Source organism: Oncorhynchus kisutch, linkage group LG17, assembly GCF_002021735.2.
Source record: "Oncorhynchus kisutch isolate 150728-3 linkage group LG17, Okis_V2, whole genome shotgun sequence".
NCBI lineage: Eukaryota > Metazoa > Chordata > Actinopteri > Salmoniformes > Salmonidae > Oncorhynchus > Oncorhynchus kisutch.
The window spans coordinates 52729547-52748143 of record NC_034190.2 but is presented as its reverse complement, the minus strand read 5'-3'; the positions used below and the strand labels follow the sequence as shown (position 1 = coordinate 52748143).

Here is an 18597-nt window from a genome sequence, read left to right as displayed (position 1 = left end):
TACATCTTTAAAAGCTTACACCACTGAATATTTTATTTGATGAACAAATAATGAATACTTCAATTCTTTTAAACTCAATTTTGCAACTAATGAGGCATTATAAACGTAACAGATTATGAATGGCTCATGAAAGCAGGGCTGTGATGCTGCTTTCCACAGGAGTGGGCCTCCTGCGGTCCCCCAGTCTGCAGCTACCAGGGACAAGGTCAGACTACCAGGGATGAGGTCAGACTACCAGGGATGAGGTCAGATTACATGGGACTAGGTCAAGGTACCAAGGATGAGGTCTGTCTATCTACCAGGGATGAGGTCAATAAACTATTTGCTTGTGTGTGTCCAATCAATATTCATAAAGCGATGATGAGTTCAGAGTCCTAGGGAGCCATGGTGGATTCTGCTGGCCACAACGCTGAGTTTGGAGGCTGATTTTCGGACCTCTGGTCGGACGATCCTTGCCTTCCTCTGCATCTGGCAGAAAACAACCCAATGAGACCGTATTTTGTTATGTGTGTGGTAGGAAATTCAGAATGCTATCAACCCATAGTATTACAATAACAATGATCAGGTATGGATGATATTTCTGAATTGTGGACACTATTTTGCTACCAATTGAGGGTTAAACTAGAGTCAGGTAGGCCATCTCCGGCTATATGGTTGTGGTGGTCCATGTTGATTGAAGGGAAAGCCTCACCCTCGTCATTACCAGCGGGAGCAGCTCGTCCTTGGAGAGGGGCTTCACCTGGTCTGTTAGCAGGGACTCCTCTGGGTCATTGTCATCCCTAAAATAATAGTAGTCTAACATTACCACCATAAAGTTAAATTATAAGTTATATTTCTATGGTTAACACACTTCCAAGTATTGCATTCACTTACTATTTCCTTATGAACGTGAGAAAAACTGAAAATGTAGGTCCTACTCCTAAAATAGGCTCTTAAAATAGCACACTATGCTCTGGAATAGCACACTAGTTTGTCCTCCGGCAAGGTTGTGAATACAGTTGGGCTGGTTAAAAAGTTTCTCTAAGCTGCAGCACAGGTAAAACAAAAAGCTGTAGAGCTGTAAAGTGGATATAACTGCATCGTCAGGGATATATTTCAGAAACAGAACCACATCTATTTTATAGGTTATTTTGTTACAGGATTGGAAACAAACTTGCCACTGTCCATTGGCATCCCTTTCCGGCATTAGATGTAGCAGCTTCTATATTGAACACACACACACACACATACCCAGAAGTGGGAGGCTCAACCGTTTTGTTTTTCCTAGGCAGTGGTGGACTTTGTCCTAGGAGGTGCCTGGCAACCATTCTAGGATTGTAATCTTTATCAAGGTCCTGGAGCAGAGACAGAGAACAACATAAAATGTTTCAAGGGCAACACTTCACTGAGGCTCTGTTCACTTCTAAAATCCACACTTCCACCCTCCCTCCACTGATATAGCCTATCCCTGATCTGACACAATTTGATAGTAGTAGTAGTAGGTTTCCACTACATTACAATAGCTTTCATCAATCCAGTCCTATCGGATCCATTTTTAATCCAGAGTAGTAATGAAGGAGGGATGGATGCATTTTAAATAACCTTGTGACATTGAAATGACCTTGGAGCTGAGGAAAGACTGCAAAGTCAGCAGCTCGTTGGTCCTGCGCTCCACCAAACCCAGGTAAGTCATAATGGTGCTGTCCCGGATCCCGGTCGAGGAGCCTAACTTGTCTTCAATCACTGACCGGTCACAGTCTATGTTGTGGCACACACGGTCTATTCCTGGTGCACGGAAACACACAAGAAGAATTTATGGTTCTTCTCAATCTGGTTGTCTAAAGAAGCAGAAAGAAATTGGCACTCGGTGAGTCTCTTCACTGCAATGAGAGACAAGACCACCAGGAGGTGCACATTTTGTTACAGCCCAGCACTAACTTGATTTAGTTGAATTTGAAGAAAATAGTAAGTTAGTAGTAATAGTTATATTAGTTATAGTAGTATAAGTACCAACAGTCATAGTAAGTAGCTTATTAAGGCCTCCACAGGAAGGGAAGTCATAGCCGTAAGATGGAGATAGTACTGGGCTGAAACAAAACAAACCATTCTTTCCCATCCATACCTGTCTTCAGCTGGTTGAGGATCTTGCCCACTGAGGTGATGCGTTGCTGGTAGCCCCCCATCTGCTGCTCTGTGGTCTGCTGCTGCACACTGACCCCCCGAAGCACGACCCTGCGCTCCTCATGCTGTCTGCGCTCCTCTCTGGAAACCACCTCCATCTCACAGCGGATCTGTGACACACACACACCAAAACACAACTGCCTGGTCTCATAGACTAGATGTAACATAGTAAATGTAAATCTGGAACACTCAAATTAGTATGATATGTTACGTTTGGTATGGTTACATAAGACAGGTAGTTAAGGCAAAAACGAAACTAGGGTGGTTGGTCGGGGTGGATGGGTAGGCACATAACGGACAATCTCATCATGGTCAACTTTAGCATTTTAGCTATTTAGCAACTTTTCAACTACTTAGCTAACCCTTCCCCTAACCCTTTTAGCTAACTCCTAAACTTAACCCCTAGCCAGCTAGCTAACGTTACCCACTTCGCTAGAATTTGTAACATATCATACGTTTTGCAAATTTGTAAGATATTGTAAGTTTTGCTAATTCGTAAACATATTGTACAAATTGTAATTCATAACGTATCATACAAAATGGGTGACGGACATTCACAAATTAATACATACCATACGAAACGTAACATATCATACTAAAATAGATGTCCGAATAATATGAAATGCTCTGAGATCAGGTTGAACACAAAAGTAGAAGAGGCACCTAATGGACACATGAATGCACAATAATACACACACGTAGAACTCACACATGCACACACTCCTCCAATTAGTTGGCTACATTTAACAAAGTATCCAAATAGAAAGGAAGGTGCACTATAGTTTAATGTGTGCATTAAAGCACAACATCCAAAGAAAGTACTTATTTCAAAGGTAAACATGCATGTAGTTTCAATTTCATACAGACCTGGTTGATTTCGTCCTTCAGGGTCTCGGCTTTGTTGTTCTGTTCGTTAACAAAGTTTAGCAAAGCAAAGTTCTTGTCTTCAACTGTAGGATGCAGAAACACAAAAGGTATTTTTCACAGTTACAAATATAACAGAATAGATCTTAGATGGCCTCTTGTGTCAACACAGACCTTGTTCAACCCTCAAACTACCAACTGGGATATTTTTTTTTAATCATAGCCTAAAGGTGGTTCATTAAATTTTTCAAATTTGTCAATCAACTTGTTGATAATATCAAGTCATACATATCCTCAGAGGGTGGAGCGATCTTGACCGGATAAACAGATCACATGCACCTTATGTACTCGCCTATGGTTATAACTACTAGGTATGACCGTGTACAAAATCTAAATTAGTTATATGCTTAGTTGCAGTCAAAACAGCTCATAAAAGTCTGTCAGTGCTATGAATACTTGGTAGAACTGTAATTACAGAAACCAGCAACCTTCTGAATTTGCACAGTGCTGTATTAAATTTATTACACTTAACCCTATAGCAATTGGGGTTAAGTGCCTTGCTCAAGGGCACATCGACAGATTTTCCACCTAGTTGGCTGCAGGGATTCGAACCAGAGAACTTTCAGTTACTAGCCCAACGCTCTTAACCGCTAGGCTACCTGCCGCGTATTGGTGTGTATTCTATGAAAAATAGATTTTATGGAAAATGTTATAGAACTACCAGAATTCATACAATACCCTCCTGGAAAATGTTATATAAATACCAGCATTCATATAATACCGTCCAATATTCTATATTTGCAACTTGTTATGGTATTTTGGTTGCTATAACATTTGGTTGGAAGTGAATTTGAGGGTTTGGCTTGCTTTTTGAAGCATTCTGCCATAGGCCCTACCACTCCCATTGTTACACAAGCAGCAATTCTAATGTTGGCTGGGGGGTAAGTAAATAAAGAAAACTAAGCCATCTCTCCGGATCATTCACTTTTTGTCGATAACATTAAGTATAGGCTCTTTCAAATGTTGGTTTTTACAAACATAAATATGGCAATGTTAATATGTACTTCAAAATTCAAAAAAACGAAATGATACTACAATCAAATGGTTGTAAATGAGCTTTTTATTACTAATGTGGATTATACTTTTGAAAAATGCTGCACATTTATATAAGGGAAAAATTGATATCTTAATTTGACAGATTATGCTAATTAACTATACTTTTACTGGTTATTTTTATTGTTTTTATTTCAGATAACATTATTTACATATCTAATGATGTTTTAAAATAATTAAGTTGATATTTTGCTACGATTGTTGCTTTTTCCAATAGTTTCTTCTTAAATGTTCTAGGTAATAATCCATGTATGTAAAATATGTTGGTAGTTTGAGTTAAGGAGCATACTCTAGAGGGCCTAAAATATGAGGACGGCATATTTCCTTATCATATTTCCATAATAAAGTAGTAAATGCGCTTATTTTGAAGTTAAGAGGTGCCCCTTTGCTGAGGAGACATGGCTTTGTGACTCACTCTGAATGAAGGTCCCCACCAGCTTGTGCAGGTCCTCCTCCCCTGTGACACAGTGGATCTTGTGGAAGGTCTCCTGCAAGGAATCGAGAGTCCCAAAAGTCCCTCCCTGAGTGTCCAGTCCCAGTCTCCTGCGCTGCCTCTCCTCAACTAAAGACAGAGGTTAGAGGTCAGAATCAGACAGATATAAGTCAGACTTACATAAAGCAGTACACCATCAACTCAGTGCCCCAAATCAGAACTACTCAACTATTGCTTATTCTGCATTGCATTCGGCTATTAAATAAAATAATCGGTCTGCTGAAAAGCCATGGCGCTGTGTATTTAATTTAGTAATTTGTCATTTTGTAATTGTTGTCATTGTGTGAATTAAAGCATACAGGTATAATGCTCTGTCACTTCTCATAAGCATGTATAAGCCTTTATAATGTCTTATAACAAGGCTTATAATAAGTATCTCATCTATGACCCTGTCTCCGGCTCAGGTCCTGGCCCTCCTCCTGGCTGCTGCACTCGTTGCCCTTGATGCTCATGAAGGTCTTTAGGCGGTGGTCGTGGGAGATGACCCGCTGCAGCTCGCTCACCTCCGTGCCATACTGGGTCAGGTCCTTCACCTTTTTCTCCTTCAGCAGCATCCGTTTGCACCGAGCCTCCACTCTGAAGGATCATATTCATGATGGCACACCATCGTAAAAAAAAAGTTCAGGTAGTCCCTCCCTGTTTTAGTCTGTTTTCTACAATGCAGACCAAATAACCTTTTTCTACTCAAAAACACATCAACACAAAAAAGCTGTATGTATTACCTGGCCTCAAAAGCAGCAGTGGACTGAGCCATCATGTCTCGGATGTCCTTGCGAATCTCCTGCAGCTCCTGAATGACAAACAGGAACACAACATTGCTCAGTGAGTTGGGTGCATCTCAATTCATTACCCATTCTAGTAATTTGATTTCTATGGTGCTGTGAGCCCTACCCTCTCCATCCTGCAGTAGAGGTGGAGGAACTGCTTCCTCTCCACGTGCAAGATCTTCAGCTCCTCTCTCAGCTGCCCGTTCTTGGCCAAAAGCTTGTTGAAGCGAACACGACCCTGGTGCAAAGACATGGGTGACATGTCAACACCATGACAATTCCATAAGGAGTTGACAAGAGTGCAGAAACAGACTGGCATTCAGGCTACTGCTAACCCTGTCCAGTTTGTTCTCCAGGATGAGGCTGTTCTTCTGTGTCTGGTTTGCCTCCGACTTCTGACTGTGGCATGTGGTGCTCCCTCTCCTCTGGCCAGCCAGCTTACTCTCCCAAGTCAAAATCTACCACAGAAGAAGCCGATAAAAGCAGATAAGCGAATAAATCTGGTTACCTAAGGAATATCACTAGGTATTTGAGCAAGAATAAAACATTGTCAATTGGAGCTGACTAAAATAAAATAAATTAGAAAAAGATATAGGCCTGTGTAAAGGACTTCATGCTGTTTTCTTAGCGCTTCTACCTGATTCAGCTGATACCAAGACTCAAATTTAGGAACTCTGCGCTTTTGAAAAAAGGCCTTATTCAACAGAGCTATGGGCAACACTGCAGGCTGAGGAATGAGTTTCACAGGTCCTCATCTGCTACATTCACCCTCCAAACTCACTCCACAGCAATCCCAGCGGTTGAGCTGAGTGCAGCTGCAGATCTGGGTCACAGCACCATTGTAAAGGATGTCACGCTTCTTGCTTAGTGAGTACTGCTTCTCCTCTGATTCAGCTCTCAAACTCACAACCTCCCAAATACGTGACCACCCTCCTAAACCCATTGCGCTATTGAAAAAAGCATTCTTAAACAGGGCAAGGGGTGACACTTCAGGCTGATGAAAGACTTTCCCAGATTCCCATCTGCTACACCTGCAGGTTTGGGGGTAAAGTCCGTTTCTAGCATGGGTAGGATGAGGTTAAACTATCACGAATTCCTGATTATCTGGGCAATTCACATCTATGATGTTTGTAACAAAGCAATCGTCAATACAAACACCTCCTGTCTCAGATAAGCCATTTTCCCTTGTTCAGAGTCGAGCTGCTCCACCACCCTGTCGCGGTACACCAGCATGCTGCTCAGATTTTGCGTGGCGTCTGCGTCATCCGAGCATCGAAATGGACTCTCTGAGATACGCAGGCTACGGAGAAGTTCCTCGCGTTCACCATGGAGCCTTTGGATCTCCCTCCTGGTTGGGTAACAGACATGCATCATTTCAGTGTCAAAGGAAGAAGCCATGTGCTTATGTCATACTGGACTTAGTGCTCTTACTAGAGACAGCGTTAGCCCTGATATGGAGGAACACTGTACTACACTTAATCATACGGTTTAAAAAAACCTTTTGTTAGCAATTAGGCCAGTTCAATTGACAGTGGCTGGGCTGGCTACATTTCTCCAACTAAACTCCTTTTTATTACATTTTGCATTTACATTTTAGTCATTTAGCAGACGCTCTTATCCAGAGTGACTTACAGTTAGTGTGTTAATCTTAAGAAAGCTCGGTGAGAAAACCACATATCTCAGTCATAGTAAATACATTTTTCCTCAAAGTAGCCTTCAGAAAAGTCAGTGCTAGTAGGAAAAAATAGTGTTACTTCACGAAAAGCAAGGGTGTCATTTAATTAAAACAAATTGGAGGAGGGTATTCCAGCTCTTTTAGAACTTTTCCTTTTGAAAAATAAATACAGTAATGAACACACACGTAAGGATAAAATAGTATTATTTTGAGCAAATAATGTTTTTTCAGACACAATTGACCAGAGGTGGCAGAACGGAGTTCACATGTTCCACAATAAGTTGTCATGGGTGCACAGTATAGTTTCAATGTCCAGGTAAACATAGCAAAAGATCACTTTAGAGGTACACTGAGTCTTATGTAATTATGTTTTCAGTCTTTAAGACGAAAATACCCTCACAGCTGTCTGCGAATGAGATCCTGTGATTCTACGGTGTACGCCTGCCTGTCTCCTTCCATGATGCGAAACTGTCTCTGGAGTTTGCTCAACTCTGTCTCAGCTGCAACACACAACTTTGAAAACTGGTAAGTTTATCCTAATGTTTTATGGGATAAAAATAGGTAGGATATCAGATAAAAGGACATTTCTTAGTCATGCAACAGATGCTATTGAGTGCTTGTAGGTAGGGGAACTGTGAAAACGCATACCTAAGAGATCAATATCGAGCTCACTGCTGTCAGAGTTGACACTACAAGCTGATCTTCTGCGACGCATGGTGGGGATTGTTCTGGAGGTATGAAATTCAGATTACATCATGTGATATGATAAAGGGGACCATGTCTATGTTCACCCAGCACTTTGTTCCCTGGGCGGCCCTATGGCTGGGGGAACATAGGTTGAGGGAACATTGGGTCCAGGGAACATAGAGCTGAGGGAACATAGGACGATAAGGCTGAAGGAACATAGGGTGGACCCCTGATAAAGTTAGCTATGCCTAACATCACTAATTGCTATATGCTTACCTGATATGCATTTAGTTACAACATATATATATATATTTAGCTAGATCAGAAGAAATATGAAGGAACAAACAGCCTTTGGCCAATGACCACTAATATAAGGCATATTGTCCAACGGCCATAATTACACCTAACGTTATTTGCAAACTGCCTCATTTGGCTGGCTGGCTGCAGCGAACACTGGTTAACTTACATTAACGTTGGCGAACAAAAATGTGTGACTTTCTTACTGCTATCAGGATCTTGAAACTTCCTTTTTGACAACCTCTACTTGGTCCTAGCCTTGTAGTTTGTAGATATTTGCGAAAATAATATGCAACACATTTGCCTATGACTGGCTAGCTGGCTTTCTCTCCAATGTCAATGACCGATTGTAACCGTTGACGACGCTTGGCTACTTGAGCACGCGACACACATGTAGCAAAATATCTACTGACAAAATATGTAGCTAGTTGGCTAGTTACAATGTTGCAATACCGATAAGTTACGTTACATTTCTATATTTGTATCGTTCGTTTTAGGTGGTTTAGATGTGAGTTTGTAAATAATGTATGCAGCCATGATATTGACAAACAAACATTGGGTCGTCATAGACCAATGACAGTATGTGTACACTGAGTGTACGAAACACGAAGAACACCTTCCAAATATGAAGTTGCACCCTCTTTTGCCCTCGGAACAGCCTCAAGTCATTGGGCGCATGGCATCTACAAGGTGTCGAAAGTGTTCAACAGTGATGTTGGCCCAAGATTACTTGTTCGTTATTACTGCATTGTCGGAACTAGAAGCACAAGCATTTCGCTACACTCGCATTAACATCTGCTAACCATGTGTATGTGACAAATAAATTTGATTTGATGTTGACTCCAATGCTTCCCACAGTTGGCTGGATCGAGTTGGGTGGATGTCCTTTGGTTGGTGGAGCATTCTTGATACACACTGGAAACTGATAAGCGTGAAAACCCCAGCAGCGTTGCAGTTCTTGACACAACCTGTTGCGCCTGGCATGTACTACCATACTCCGTTCAAAGGCACTTAAATATTTTGTCTTGCCCATTCATCACCCTCTGAATGGCACACATACAACCTATGTCTCAAGGCTTCAAAATCATTCTTTAAACTGTTTTCTCACCTTCATCCACATTGAATGAAGCGGATGTCAGTCATAGCTTTCACCTGGATTGACCTGGTCAGTCTGTCGTGGAAAGAGCACGTGTTCTTAATGTTTTGTACACTCAGTGCATATGAAGGATTTTGAAGCAAGGATATTTTATAGAAGGCACTGTGAGACCCACTTCTTTTTTTGTTTGTTGCAATTTCAGTGACCGCCACTGGGTGTCAGAGTTGTTCAATCTCTACGCTTGTCTGTCAAGCACCTAGGCCTGGCCTATGGATAGTTATCCTACAGCTGTATTGTATTAGACAGCCTCTGTAGTGTGTGTGTGTGTGTGTGTGTGTGTGTGTGTGTGTGTGTGTGTGTGTGTGTGTGTGTGTGTGTGTGTGTGTGTGTGTGTGTGTGTGTGTGTGTGTGTGTGTGTGTGTGTGTGTGTGTGTGTGTGTGTGTGTGTGTGTGTGTGTGTGTGTGTACTGGTGGAAAAAGTACCCAATTGTCATACTTGAGTAAAAGTAAAGATAACTTAATAGAAAATGACAAGTAAAAGTGAAAGTCACCCAGTAAAATACTAATTGAGTAAAATTCTAAAAGTATTTGGTTTTAAATATACTTTAGTATCAAAAGTAAATGTAATTCTAAAACATACTTAAGTATCAAAAGTATAAGTCACTTCACATTTTTAATGAAAAGCAAGCCATGATGGCATAGTTTTCTTTTTTTTGTTCTCTTGATAAGTGTATGAATTAGGCAATTTTCCTGTCCTGCTAAGCATTCAAAATGTAAAGTGTACTTTTGGGTGTTAGGGAAAATGGAGTAAAAAGTACATACTTTTCTTTAGGAATGTAGTGAAGTAAAAGTTGTCAAAAATATAAATAGTAAAGTAAAGTACAGCTACCCCAAAATACTACTTAAGTAGTACTTTCAACTATGTTTACTAAAGTACTTTACACCACCGTGTGTGTGTGTGTGTGTGTGTGTGTGTGTGTGTGTGTGCACGCTCCAGCACACCCCAACTGACAACCTGTGAATTAATATGCAAAGAGAGTGACAGTACATATTCCCCCAATGTCAGAACCTACATGGCTAACAATGTATGATGCTTGATATAGATTTATTAGATATATATTTATGGTCAATGACCGACTAAAAGTTAATGAAGCTAGGCTACTTGAGCAGTGAGCACGTGACACCAGCCTGGTCTCATATACTAGACGTAACATAGTAAATGTAAATCTGGGACACTCAAATGTGTATGATATGTTACATTTGGTATGGTTACAGATGACAGAAGGTTACTTAAGGCAAAAACTAAAGATGGATGGGCGTATAACACGAATGTCTAGCAACCCAAAGGTTGCGTGTTTGAATCTCATCATGGACAACCTTAGCATTTTAGCTAATTAGCAACTTTGCAACTACTTACTACTTTTGTAGATACTTTGCACCTACTTAGCATGTTAGCTAACCAGTCCCCTACTTCTTCTTCTTTAAGGTTTTATGGCAGACACCCATTGTTAAGGGGTATTGGGAAAAAAATTATTCCATTGCGGGAAGATTTGCTCATCCACACTCACAATGATGCCTTTTTTCTCAAATTTCCTCTCTGTTTGCGCTGGGCCGTGGACAACCAGTGCAATAAATGCTACAAAGTCCATCTACTTGACATGCAACATGTCAGGATCCCTCTGTTGACAAGGAATATTATCCGGCATCTCTAATCCTACTATCATTATTTATTTAACTTCAGTCCTTTCTTCTACTCTTCTCACTGCCTCCAGATAGGAGACATGCTGGACAGTCCATATTCTTATCACCTCTGTCTCCTTCACCCTAACAGGACACTTCAGAGATACCTGACATGATACCGTTGATAGGCGCCCTGCTTCGAAGATCCACACACCACACGACACATTACAATCTGATATCTTCTTGAGGTGCAGAGCACGCTCCTTCTGTTTCATAGATACACAAAAAAAACTAGATTGGCACACTTCTCGTTGCTCTTATAGACGCCACCTCATCCAACGCCTACACAATTTGTATAGAGACTTTTATCAGATCTCCCAGATAACATTGATCTAAAAACCCTTACTCCAACCAAAAAATAACTAGGCTTTCATTTACTAGATTCACTTTACTTCTCTTATTTCCTTTTGCAATTCCTCTCAAGCGCATCTCCACTCGGCATGCCATCTGATTCAAACATAACATCCACTTCCGCCGAGTTGCTGAGCCGTTAGTGGTCACCAACCCTTCCCCTAACCCTTTAATTTAACTCCTTACCCTAACCTTAATCCCTAGCTAGCTTTAGCCACCTAGCTAACGTTACTAGGTGGCTAACACAAACTTCTCTACCCAATGTCAATCTAGCACTGAAAGTTAAATTAATTGGAGTGTTGAGATTACAAAACCTGTGTTTTTTATTGGGGATTCCAACCTTGCTCGCATTCCTAGTTTCACTGACAATAGCATACAGATACATACAGTTTCCCTAGAGCAACTTTCAGTCATATTTCAGGAGTGATAGACAAGATGGAGCCACAGCTGAACACACAGGTTATTCCATCAGTGGTTCTTGTTAATGGTCTGAATCAGGAGTACACTACTGCAGTCAAACTGTTACAACAGCTACTGAATAGAGCAGCTAAAGTTTCTCATGCACACTCATACACTTTTCAGATGAGCTTCCGTGGGAATTGCAGGAGGGACTGAACCAACTGAATAAGCATATCCAGACATTTTTACGGAACTGAGCTCAGATTCTACACAGCGCATTACGATTCAGTGCATTGGAGACCAGATGCAGCTGTAAAGATTTTGAACTACTGGCTAGACCAATTAAACTACTAAGAGGGGAAGACAGTACTAGTGTCACTCCCCAACACACCAATGTCCTTAACCTTTCAGTTACTTTTAGGCTTACAGCAGCAGAACAGTAGCTTCTGGAAAAGGGCCTCATGTTTATCCCTACACCCGCTAAGATCGCATGGAGCTCAGGAGGGATCTTCATACTTAGCACAGGAAATTAATATGTGATCATTTGAACTATAATAGTGATGATCAAATATGACCATTTATTAGTCCATCCCACCGGGAACCCAATCTGCAGTCAGTGTCTCATACGATACAGACCTTATGATTGATGGCTAAATAAAAGGAATCAATTCAAATCAGAGTTTATTTGTCACGTGCGCAGAATACAACAGGTGTAGACCTTACAGTGTATTGCTTAGTTACAGGCCCTAACCAATAGTGCAAAAAAGGTATTAGGTGAACAATGGGTAGGTAAAGAAATAAAACAGTAAAAAGACAGGCTATAAAAGTAGCGAGGCTACATACAGACACCGGTTAATCAGGCTGATTGAGGTAGTATGTACATGTAGATATGGTTTACGTGACTATGCATATATGATGAACCGAGAGTAGCAGTAGCGTAAAAGCGGGGTTGGTGGGTGGGACACAATGCAGATAGCCCTGTTAGCCACTGTGTGGGAGCACTGGTTGGTCCGGCCAATTGAGGTACTATGTACATAAATGTATAGTTAAAGTGACTATGCATATATGATAAACAATGGTGTGTGTAATGAAGCTTGCTAGGGCCGGTGGTTAGTAGACCGGCGACGTTGGGTGCCTGAGCGGGGTAACGGGAGTAGGTGTGACAGCCGAAACCACTCATCCACCGCAGGGGCCTCGATCTTGCTCAGGGTCCTCGTGGCCAGCTGATACCCCTGGTTGCACTGGAAAGGAGTCAGCCTGGTGGAGAAGTGACGAAGTGAGTTGTGGGCATACTCTGCCCAGGGAAGGAACCCGGGCCCACTCCCCCTGCCGGTCCTTCTAAGGAATCTTCCAGCTCCTGGTTAGTCCTCGCCACCTGCCCGTTGGACGGTACCTGGAAGCGAGGCTGGCTGTGGCCCTCAGCTGCTCCATGAAGGCTTTCCATACACACAATGTGAATTGGGGGCCACGGTTGGAGACGATGTCCTCTGGAAGGTCATCGTGCCAGAAGACCTGCTGGAACAGTGCCTTAGCGACCTGGAGAGCAATAAGGAGACCAGAGGGATAAAACAGCAGGATTTAGATCATCTGTCCACAACAACCATAATAGCTCTGAAACCATCAGACAGAGGGAGATCCGTAACGAAGTTTATGGACAGATGGGACCAAGGTTGCTGAGGCACGGGAAGGGGAAGGAATTTCCCTGGTGGAGCGTGCCAGGGAGATGGTTTGGGCACATACAGAACATGAGTTGACGTAGCGGCGACATCCTGTGCCAAGTTCGGCCACCAGTACTTCACAGAGATGGATTGATTGGTGGGGGTGATACCTGGGTGTCCAGCGGCAAGGGATGTGTGCCCGATTCCTCACCACCGTGGGGATGTAGATGTGCTTAGGAGGGCAGGTAGCAGGCGCCGGGTCCCTCTCCAGAGCCTGGCGGATGTCCACATCTACATCCCAAATCACGGGGCCAACGATACGGGAGGGTGGAAAGATGGGCTGGTGGGCACTCACAGGACTCTCAACTAGAGGTCGACCGATTAATCGGAATGGCCGATTAATTAGGGCCGATTTCAAGTTTTCATAACAATCAGTAATTTTGGACACCAATTGGACATATATATTTTTTTTACACTTTTATTTAACTAGGCAAGTCAGTTAACACATTCTTATTTTCAATGACGGCCTAGGAATGGTGGGTTAACTGCCTTGTTCAGGGGCAGAACGACAGATTTTTACCTTGTCCACTCTGGGATTCATTTTTGCAGCCTTCCGGTTACTAGTCCAACGCTCTAAACACCTGTCTTACATTGCACTACACGAGGAGCCTGCGTGGCAGGCTGACTACCCGTTACGCGAGGGCAGCAAGAAGCCAAGGTAAGTTGCTAGCTAGCATTAAACGTATCTTATTTTAAAAAACAATCAATCTTAACATAATCACTAGTTAACTATACATTGTTGATGATATTACTAGTTTATCTAGCGTGTCCTGCATTGCATATAATCGATGCGGTGCCTGTTTGTCATCGAATCACAGCCTAACAAGCGAAAAAAAGCACTCTTGTTGCACCAATGTACCTAACCATAAACATCAATGCCTTTCTTAAAAATCAATACACAAGTATATATTTTTAAACCTGCATATTTAGTTAATTTTCCCTGCTAACATGAATTTCTTCTTCTGTGCAAGCAGTCAGGGTATATGCAGGAGTTTGGGCCGTCTGGCTCATTGCAAACTGTGAAGTACATTTATTCCTAACAAAGACAGTAATTAATTTGCCAGAATTGTACATAATGACATAACATTGAAGGTTGTACAATGGAACAGCAATATTTAGACTTAGGGATGCCATCCGTTAGATACAGAACCGTTCCGTATTTTATTTCACTGAAAGAATAAACGTTTTGTTTTTGAAAGGATAGTTTCCGAATTCGATCATATTAATGACCAAAGGCTCGTATTTGTGTGTTATGTTATAATTAAGTCTATGATTTGATAGAGAAGTCTGACTGAGTGATGGTAGGCAGCAGCAGGCTCCTAAGCATTCATTCAAACAACACTTTTGTGCGTTTGTCAGCAGCTCTTCGCAATGCTTCAAGCATTGCGCTGTTTGTGACTTCAAGCCTATCAACTCCCAAGATTAGGCTGGTGTAACCGATGTGAAATGGCTAACTAGTTAGAGGGGTGCGCACTAATAGTGTTTCAAACGTCACTCGAGACTGGCAGTAGTTGTTCCCCTTGCTCTGCAAGGGCCGCTGCTTTTGTGGAGCGATGGGTAACGATGCTTCGACGGTGGCTGTTGTGTTCCTGGTTCGAGCCCAGGTAGGAGCGAGGAGCGGGACAGAAGCTATACTGTTACACTGGCAATACTAAAGTGCCTATAAGAACATCCAATAGTCAAAGGTATATGAAATACAAATGGTATAGAGAGGAATAGACCTATAATTCCTACAACTTCTTACCTGGGAATATCGAAGACTCATGTTAAAAGGAACCACCAGCTTTCATATGTTCTGAGCAAGGAACTTAAACATTAGCTTTTTTTACATGCAACATATTGCACTTTTACTTTCTCCTCCAACACTTTGTTTTTGCATTATTTAAACCAAATTGAACATGTTTCATTATTTATTTGAGGCTAAATTGATTTTATTGATTCATGTTAAAAGTGTTCATTCAGTATTGTTGTAATTGTCATTACAAATAAGTACATTTAAAAAAATTGGCAGATTAATCGGTATTGGCGTTGAAAAATCATAATCGTTCGACCTCTACTCTCAACCGATATGGAACCACAAGGTAAGGGAAAGCAGGTCTTCAGGCATCCTGGTGCCCAGGTGGTGATTTTCATCCTCAACCAGGCTACTCTTTCTTACTGGGGAATGATAGTTCATTACCTCAGTGAGCAAATCAATGAAACATTATGTAGCGTGATTTAAATCATCCTCTAGATAAATCAGCCAAATCATTTTGAAATAGCTCCTGATGAAGTGTTTTAACATTTCTCTTGACCACAATCCTTGGAGGTTTCTTTGGAACCTTGGTGTTCATGGTTATGGTCACAATATTATGGTCTGTCCAGCCCACTGGCATTGATCTGGATTTTAAGCATTGCAATGGTATATTACAGAAGAGCAGATCAATGCACGTGTCCGAACAGTGACCTAACTTAGTTGATGAGCTAGTTGTATCATTAACCATTTGTTTCAAACCACAGCTCTCTGCATATCGCAACCCTTTCCTTGTCAAGAGGAGTGTTACATTCCCCAGTTGCTGTGTTGTAGTTTGTGTATTTGCGTGTGTGTATTTCAGAAAATGGCTTCCCGAAATCCCTCAAGCAGCTGATTGGTCGACTCCATGGCTAATTGGAGAGCTGACCCCACCCCCTCGTCAAGACACAGCTGTCTCCAATTAGGCATTTTTTCTGAAGCTATATAAAGCCAGTGTTCTGTTCAGAAGAGAGATCATTGCTGAGAGGAGATTGCAGAAAGATCATTGCTGAGAGGAGATTGCAGAAAGATCATTGCTGAGAGGAGATTGCAGAAAGATCATTGCTGAGAGGAGGCTGATGGTGATATACTGTGTTGGTTGTTCTCAGAGGGAGATTATTAGTGTGTCCTGTATTGGTTGAGTGAGATAGCTGATTGGTTATGTCTGTGTGTCAATAGGACACAGTGTTTTGGTTATTGAAATTGTTTGTGTTATTCTGTTTCATTTGTTCCCAAAGGGGAAGGCACCTAGGGAGTGCTTAGGCAAGAGGCCCGCGGGCATACATATACCCGTAGTATATTCACTGTCTAGGCACACTAGGTAAGACCTGGGCAGACCACCCCCTGTATTTTGGTTAGGGCACCAGGTGGTGCTAAATTAGGTAAGTAGTGGTTAGGCAGGTAAGATAGGAGATGGGGCTTTGATATTTACTTTCTTTGGTTCTGTCCAGCCCCTTTTCCCCATATTACCGTGTGAAAGTTCATAGTAAACGGTAAATTCTCTGCCTTTTGTCATCCTTACTCGGACCTACAGTCCATACCTCTTTCACTTCACAGAGAGTTGAGTTGTAGCAGGGTGTTGCGTTCCCTCTACATAGAGGCATGCGTAACAAGGAGATCAATAGCGCATGCATGATACACTACAACAAACTTAGATTTGAACATTGAATTAAAATAGCCAGGGAGTTACTCTAGAGTCCCTATATAGTTGCCCATTGATGTAAAGTTTATCCATCACCATGGAGACTTTGAATGGGTGCAGTGATGAGGAAGGGAAGGCTTTCTTGGTGCAAGGGTCCCACGGTAAGGATGAGTGGTGCTGTGATGTGCGTGATAGGAGACGGGGGTCTGGTCGATGAAATTCCCCACGGCACCGGAGTACACTAGGGCTGTATAGGCAACACCTAAGGGACAGCCAGCAAAATGGAAACCAGGAAGGGTTTGATGGAAAACCATGAAGGAATACTCACACCTCCCCTGGGAGACGGATGATCACGGGGCCGTCCCTCTGGCCTAGTGGACCTCTGTTTGGGATGCACCAGACACCGCTGGAGTTGATGCCCCTCCTGGCCAGAATAGGGACACAGCCCCAGGTGTCTCTGGTGATACTGCTCTGCCGCGACGAGGTGTGACCCCTAACTCCATGGGTTCAGGCTCTTCTTCAGAATGGCCAAAGGAGGAGGACAAGGAAAGCGCTGGCGCTCCTGAAGGAGGTCGTCCAGATGGATGGCCATCGTGACGAGCATGTCCAATGAAAGGTTGTCATCCAGGCACGCCAACTCCATCTTGACCACCTCCGCAGTCAGAGCACCGGTTCGTTCCATCCGATGGAGGCTGCCACTGGCCGGAAGGTGAGGTACTCCTGAGCTGTCTGTGCACCCTGCCGGAGTTGGAATAGTCACTCACCTCCCTCTGCTGGATGGTTGAAGACCTCTGTGAACAGCCATGAATCTCTCGTAGGAACTCTTACTCTTCCCTAGACGGCTATAGACAACGCCCGCCTGGTCAGTAGGGAAGTGACCGTGGACCTCTCGGTGGTGGGGCTCCAGTCTGATGGGCGAAATAGAGGGAGCACTGGAGTAGGAAGCCAAGGCATTTGGATGGAGTCCCATCCTACTTGTCCAGGAGGGACAGTCGGGCATCACCTCCCTAGGCAGACTGCTGGGTAGGCTGAGGGACTGGTTCACCGGGACAACTTGAGGTAAAAGGCCCTCCGCTAGTTGTAGGCGAATCCTCTCGGGTGGTGTCGAGGCAGTGGAGGACGCAGAGGACGTCATCCATAGCCGCACCCAGGTGAGCCAGCTGTTTACTGAGTAGCTGTCCCTGTTCACCAACCATCTGGGAGATGTCTTTATCTTCTGCTCCTTCCAAAATGTATGAGGTAGTGTTCTGTCACATATAGGCCGGGAGTCCAGGAAGCAGGTGCAGAAGGTGAGTTTAATAATTAAGAATGCAGCTAAATAAACCATGCGACACATACAGACCGTGAATGAAAACAAACCAATATTTCCTGGTTACTGAGGGCTAAATAAAGGGAAGGTAATCAAGGTGATGAAGTCCAGGTGTGCATAATGACAGGGAGCAGGTGTGCATAATGAAGGTTGCCATAATGAAGGTTGCCACGTCTAGCGCAGGAGCGGGAATAGGCGTGACAGTGTGTGTGCACAGGACACGCTCCTGCCCACCCAGCTGCCAACCAATGAATTAATATGCAAAGAGTGACAATACACATTCCCCTATGGCAGAGCCTTCATGACTAACAATGTGTATGATGCTTGATATAGATTTATTGTAGGATCACAATATGACTCATCAACCATATGTTACAACCATGAATTCGCATAACCATTGTTTCTCTACTAACATCATTAATCATTTAACAGGGCATTACGTGAGCATGTTTATGAGAACTATATTCTTAAGAACCTATGAGTACATTGATAGTGGCATCAATAACAAACTGCTG

General features: G+C 42.8%; 1 protein-coding gene across 3 annotated transcripts; it reads right to left on the bottom strand.

Moving 5' to 3' along the window:
• Positions 1-19: 19 nt before the first annotated feature.
• Positions 20-6790, bottom strand: LOC109906985 (coiled-coil domain-containing protein 114). 3 transcript variants are annotated; one of them, XM_031794051.1, is made up of 12 exons: positions 6556-6790; positions 5733-5855; positions 5522-5635; positions 5353-5420; positions 5019-5206; positions 4553-4699; positions 3028-3110; positions 2102-2270; positions 1601-1764; positions 1231-1334; positions 692-779; positions 20-468 (listed from the first exon to the last, which is right to left on the bottom strand). In XM_031794051.1, the coding sequence occupies exons 1-12, from the start codon at positions 6769-6771 to the stop codon at positions 367-369; spliced, it is 1566 nt and encodes a 521-aa protein (XP_031649911.1). In that variant the 5' UTR covers positions 6772-6790; the 3' UTR covers positions 20-366. The 3 variants fall into 3 exon arrangements, with proteins under 3 accessions (XP_031649911.1, XP_031649912.1, XP_031649913.1); XM_031794052.1 differs by having other exon boundaries at positions 20-462; XM_031794053.1 differs by having other exon boundaries at positions 352-468; positions 607-779.
• Between the last annotated feature and the right edge of the window lie 11807 nt (positions 6791-18597).

What these genes read in the sequence shown, in the direction of transcription:
- LOC109906985 (XM_031794051.1), bottom strand. Translation starts at nt 6,771, where the DNA reads ATGATGCATGTCTGTTACCCAACCAGGAGGGAGATCCAAAGGCTCCAT. An exon ending in TGGAGAACAAACTGGACAGG is followed by an intron (nt 5,636 to 5,732) that starts GTTAGCAGTAGC and finishes TCTTTGCACCAG; the next exon opens with GGTCGTGTTCGCTTCAACAA. An exon ending in GGACCTGAGCCGGAGACAGG is followed by an intron (nt 4,700 to 5,018) that starts GTCATAGATGAG and finishes CTCTGTCTTTAG; the next exon opens with TTGAGGAGAGGCAGCGCAGG.